We start from the raw sequence: 5,188 nt of genomic DNA on the forward strand, positions 1-5,188 counted from the left end.
CTCCCACCTAAAATTAACGTTAACCTCCCGGCAGCATTTCTTTCACAAATTAATCTGAAAGGATTATATCCAAACAATAACAGACATATGTGCTGAAGGAAATTTGGCTGCAATAGTGACAGGCAGACAATACTTTGTTATTATTAATCTATTACTATACTGTCGACGATGACAGAGCTGTGTGCAATTTACTTCAGTAAAATGTTAAATATTATGTTCATGCCATGAGCACACACCTATGCACAGTGAATGCAGACACAGCATCAAGCACATTATGCACTGTAAGAAGAAGAGATGTGCGCGCTAAAATTAAAAAGTACCACAAGGAAGGTGCTTCTCATCAAAATACCGCTCATTTACTGGAATGTAGCTAATTCGGAGGAAAGTAGTGGTGGTATATGAATAGTAATATAGTTAAATCATGCTACATTGTGATTGGACCACAATTCGAAATACTACCGCTAATGCAGCGATGATTGGATAGGTGCTTCGTGTGGGCGTGTTCACCGCTTTAACCTTAAAAAACAGCAACAAACTTTCTTTGGCCAGACGTGTCAGTTTGTTGTGCAAATTGGTCTTTCTGGGAAGCGCATCTGTCTACAGCAACTTGCTCTGCGTTGGATATTTTGAAAACTGAAGATTCTTCACGGATTAAAATTCGAAATGGACATAACCTTGAACTAAATCTACACAACTGTTTTTACTTCGGATACATTCAATTTATAAAAATGTTGGACAAACGTAGTGTTGAGCTGCAATTGGATCAGGAGGATGTCAAAGGAAAAAGCGGTAAGAATTTGGAGGTGCAAGTGCCATATGTTTTTCATTTAATGGCTCATTATGTATCATTAATGTATGGTTCACGTTTGACTGGAATATCAAGGTTGATCAAGAAAGGAGGTAGAGCCAGTACATATATTTGCTTTCACAACAAGCAAGACACATACCTAGTAATGACACAATGTAGTGGACATAGAGACAGTTTCTTACATAGCCTACCTACATGACCTACATTCATTACAACTTTGACTATGTTTTGATGTATGTTATTTGACACCACAGGTAAAGAGTCCTTTGAGAAGCATTACCAATTCGGTGCGCTTCTTGGAAGTGGTGGATTTGGGTCCGTCTTTGCTGGTCAACGCATCTCAGATGGTCTGCAGGTACTTACAGCAAAATATTGTATTTCATTTTTTTCTTTCAAGTGACGAGAAAATAGTCAATTAATGACAATAACAAAAATTCAAAACGTGTTTTTAGACTAATTTAAACAAAAATGGATATATGAACACTTGTTTTTTTATCCTTAGGTGGCAATTAAGCAAGTTTCAAGTGACAGAGTGCAGCAATGGGCGCGATTGGTAAGTTAAAAAAAACTTTATATGATTTAAGATGTGCGTTTATGTCTTGTTGGGGCTTCTGCCAATTGTATTTTTTTTTTTTGTGGTTACCATTCTTGTACACCTGACAGTCTTGTCATGTGTGGATATTTCGTGCGGGTATTTCGTGCCCTCTGCTGGAAATCGAAGAGAAACCACATGTTGTTTTTTCATAACCGTGACGTAGTTGTAATATTGTGGAAATTACGTGGTAGGGTTTTTCCTCAAATATATATATATATATATATATTTTTTTTTTGAGGAACTTAATATCAGTACTTACCCTGTCTGGACCAAAAAACAAATGTCAATATATGTAAAAAAAATACTATTTTTATTCTCATGTGTTTTAGGAACAAGTATATTGATGCTGACCTACTCTTAATAAGACTAATCCTCCCTCTGTCTCTCTCTGCCAACAGCCAGATGGACCCAACCTGGTACCCATGGAGATAGCCCTGCTCTTACAGCTGGGGGGTGGTGCAGGGGCAGGACCCTGGCACCATGGGGTGATCAGGATGCTGGACTGGTTTGAGGTGCCAGGACAGGGATTCCTCATCGTGTTCGAAAGACCACAACCCAGTCAGGACCTCTTTGACTTCATCACAGAGCGGGGAGCCCTGGATGAGCCACTTGCACAAAGGTATATGACTGTTTCAAGTCAGTAGACTTATTTCACTCACAGGTTGATCATCTCCACTAAGTTTCCATGTTTGGGAGGCTGCTGGATTTTCGGTGCTCATTCATGTGATTTTATATTATATTCTAATGAAGGCTTCTTTTTCCAGGTTCATGCTCCAGATAGTGGAAGCGCTGCGGTTCTGTCAAGCACAGGGGATCGTGCATAGGGATGTGAAGGATGAGAACATTTTAGTCGACACTCGGACAGGAGATGTTAAGATCATTGACTTTGGCTCCGGTGCTCTGCTCAAAGACACTGCTTACACAGAATTTGAGGGTGAGTGAAAAACACTACTTATGATATCCATATGTACCCTTCTAAACTTATTTTAGAAGTATTGATGACTCTCATTTTTTTTTTGTTAGTAATATAACCATCCCTTTCTCTCACTAGGCACCAGAGTGTACAGTCCTCCTGAGTGGATCCAACATCAACACTATCATGCCCGGTCTCTGACTGTCTGGTCACTAGGAGTGCTTCTCTTCGACATGGTTTGCGGGGACATCCCCTTTGAGAGGGACAGAGACATTGTGCAGGCCACGCCAAGTTTCACCAAACGCATTTCAAAAGGTACATTACTACATAGGCCTATTCTTACTATCTGACAACATTTCTAGGGCAATGACAGAACAAATTATGGATTTCATTTCTAAATACAATTCATCATGACTGAAAATCCCCCCCCTCCCCTCCCCTCCACAGAGTGCCAGTCTTTGGTTCGTTGGTGCCTTGCCTACAGACCAGAAGATCGGCCAAGCTTAGAAGAGATTTTACTCCATCCCTGGATGGAGTCATCTAACGACAGTGGAGACTTGCATGGGGATCACAACTCTTTGCCAAGCCAGTCAAGCCTATGATTCCTGGATACTATTGGGTGGCTAAAGAAACTTCAGATGCCTTTTAAGATCACACTTATCTTATATTCTCTGTGCTTAACTTATCAAGTCCCCCTATGGAAAGCTATTTATTTATAATTTTGTGGTGTTGCAATACTATTTTATTTTAATTTGACAAGTATTATACAAAAAATTCTGCACTAATGTACTACCTTAGTACAAAGAAATGTATCACACACTTATCTTGAGCCAAGGCAAACTATATCTAAATTATCTTCATAAGTGTTAGAAAACAGCACATTCCATAGTAATATAGACCATATTGGGAAGAGATATGTATGCTTTATTTAAAAAAAAAAAATCATTTATGGGTATTTATTTAAATGACTATTTATTCATCTTTAGGGTTGGACTTTCTGTTTACATCAGTTATACTGGAGGCATGTCGAAGTTTCTGATGCCATTTGATTCTATTATTTAATGTGATTTGGTTGAGATCACATACTTTTCCATGTGAAGACCTGGTTTTACAGGTTATTTAAGTTACCTCGTTTCAAGAGGAATAGAGGACTACAAAACAACAGTAGTCCGGAGCACTATGGATATCTTAAATTTTCCATGGATTTTGTCCTGATGGTTTGGTAGTGACACAGGCAAGGCAACATTTCTATGGACACGCAAGTCAGGCTCATACGCCTCATACAATGGACTTATTCGCTGGAGCTGAGTAGTCTTGGGAATGGGACATTGACACTGTTTTCTCTGCAAAATAATATTTGCATATTATTTTGGAACTTTAACGCATTTAGAATGTCAAATAGTATCCAGGATGTAATACTATCCTTCAGGATTGACCTTTAGAATGTCATTTTTGTGTAATTTTTTGTGATGGGCAGGCCTCCAAGGGTTTGTCAACACCACAGCAATGAATCATCCAAGAATGTGTCCAATCCAGAAACTAAACTGGGTGATCTTTATCTGGGAGGGAAGTTAAAATCTGTGCTTCCATTTTCCTTCCAAGGACGTATGTTCTTGTTTTCTGTGGAGTTTGAAGGTTTACCTGAAGTAAATGCCTCAGTGTTTTAACCAGTGACTGTTGTTCAAGGCAATAGACAACGTTCAAAACTGGGTGATTTTGACTTTTGTGTTATTTATTTACTTTTATTCTATTGTTGCAAGTGGAACCCACATGACCAATTGTATGTATGTATGTATGTATGTATATATGTTGTTGTTTAAATGTTGGTGAGACTTCATCATATGCCTTAATCTAAATCCTACCTTAATGATGGGACTGTAATGACAAACATTTTCTCATTCATGACTCAATTTACCCAATGGAAGAGTTAATACATTGAAATCTTGTCATGAAAATTGGATAAAAAAAAACAACATAATTCTTAACAATTAAGTGGAATTATCATTGACATAATCATAGTCAATGAGCTGAGGTAGCATAGTCATATTTGTTGTAAATACTTATGTATTGTTTTATACACTGTCAGTTGTCACAAATCTCTTTACATTAAATGAGAATTTCAGGAGACACATTCTGTCAAATTCTTGATTCTTAAGTGTACATAAAGGCTGTCAATGTTTATCTGTACTGTTTGGTTTTCATTAATCATGATTTCACAAGATTAGACTTCACTCATTTAGAGTGCCTTTGTGACAAGTCAAACACGTGTAGGAAGGATAGGCCTCCATTTAAAGGGCTTGATAGCAGTTGGAAGTTTGAACCATCACTTAGTTGTTATATCAAAACGAATGACAACATCACTCATAAACAGGCAAAGGGGTGTCCCTGACAAAAAAAGATTACCGTTTTGAAACTGCAGTAATGGCAGTCGACTATGGTATTTTGGACACAGTAATTGCAGAATAACTGCAGTGTACTGCAGTTATAATGCACTGTAACTGCAGTTACACTGCAAAACTACTGCATTATATACAACTGCGGGATCATACTGCAGTTATACTGCTCTGTAACTGCGGTTACAATGCAAAATTTCAGCAGTAAAAAAAACTATGGGATCATACTTCAGTTAAACTGCACTGACTGCAATATTTGTTTGTAAAAGGGAAGGCAACCACAGGGCAGAATGGTTTAGTACCTCGCCCCGTGGGCAAGCACCAGTACTATGTGTGAAAGGAAGTTATGTGACTGTTGGTTGACACTTTTGGGATATTTAAGAAGCTTGAAGATCGTATAAATTGGTATGGGTCCATTAGAGGATCAATTTTAAGATCCCAGTCTGTCCTGGCTGTACAATGATCAACCAACCCTATAC

The 5,188-nt window shown here is 38.2% G+C and overlaps 1 protein-coding gene across 1 annotated transcript; it reads left to right on the forward strand.

Annotated features, from left to right (window-relative positions):
* Nucleotides 1-242: 242 nt before the first annotated feature.
* pim2 (Pim-2 proto-oncogene, serine/threonine kinase) lies at nucleotides 243-4,500 on the forward strand. Its single transcript, XM_021566991.3, has 7 exons — nucleotides 243-789; nucleotides 1,063-1,163; nucleotides 1,311-1,361; nucleotides 1,802-2,022; nucleotides 2,168-2,337; nucleotides 2,455-2,631; nucleotides 2,764-4,500. Exons 1-7 carry the CDS (start codon nucleotides 729-731, stop codon nucleotides 2,916-2,918), a joined length of 936 nt encoding a protein of 311 aa, XP_021422666.1. The 5' UTR covers nucleotides 243-728; the 3' UTR covers nucleotides 2,919-4,500.
* The last annotated feature ends 688 nt before the right edge of the window (nucleotides 4,501-5,188 follow it).

The sequence above is a fragment of the Oncorhynchus mykiss genome, chromosome 16 (genome assembly GCF_057628025.1).
Source record: "Oncorhynchus mykiss isolate SJ-2025 chromosome 16, ASM5762802v1, whole genome shotgun sequence".
Classification (NCBI taxonomy): Eukaryota; Metazoa; Chordata; class Actinopteri; order Salmoniformes; family Salmonidae; genus Oncorhynchus; species Oncorhynchus mykiss.

What these genes read in the sequence shown, in the direction of transcription:
- pim2 (XM_021566991.3), top strand. Translation starts at nt 729, where the DNA reads ATGTTGGACAAACGTAGTGTTGAGCTGCAATTGGATCAGGAGGATGTC. An exon ending in GCATCTCAGATGGTCTGCAG is followed by an intron (nt 1,164 to 1,310) that starts GTACTTACAGCA and finishes TTTTATCCTTAG; the next exon opens with GTGGCAATTAAGCAAGTTTC. An exon ending in TGCTTACACAGAATTTGAGG is followed by an intron (nt 2,338 to 2,454) that starts GTGAGTGAAAAA and finishes TTCTCTCACTAG; the next exon opens with GCACCAGAGTGTACAGTCCT.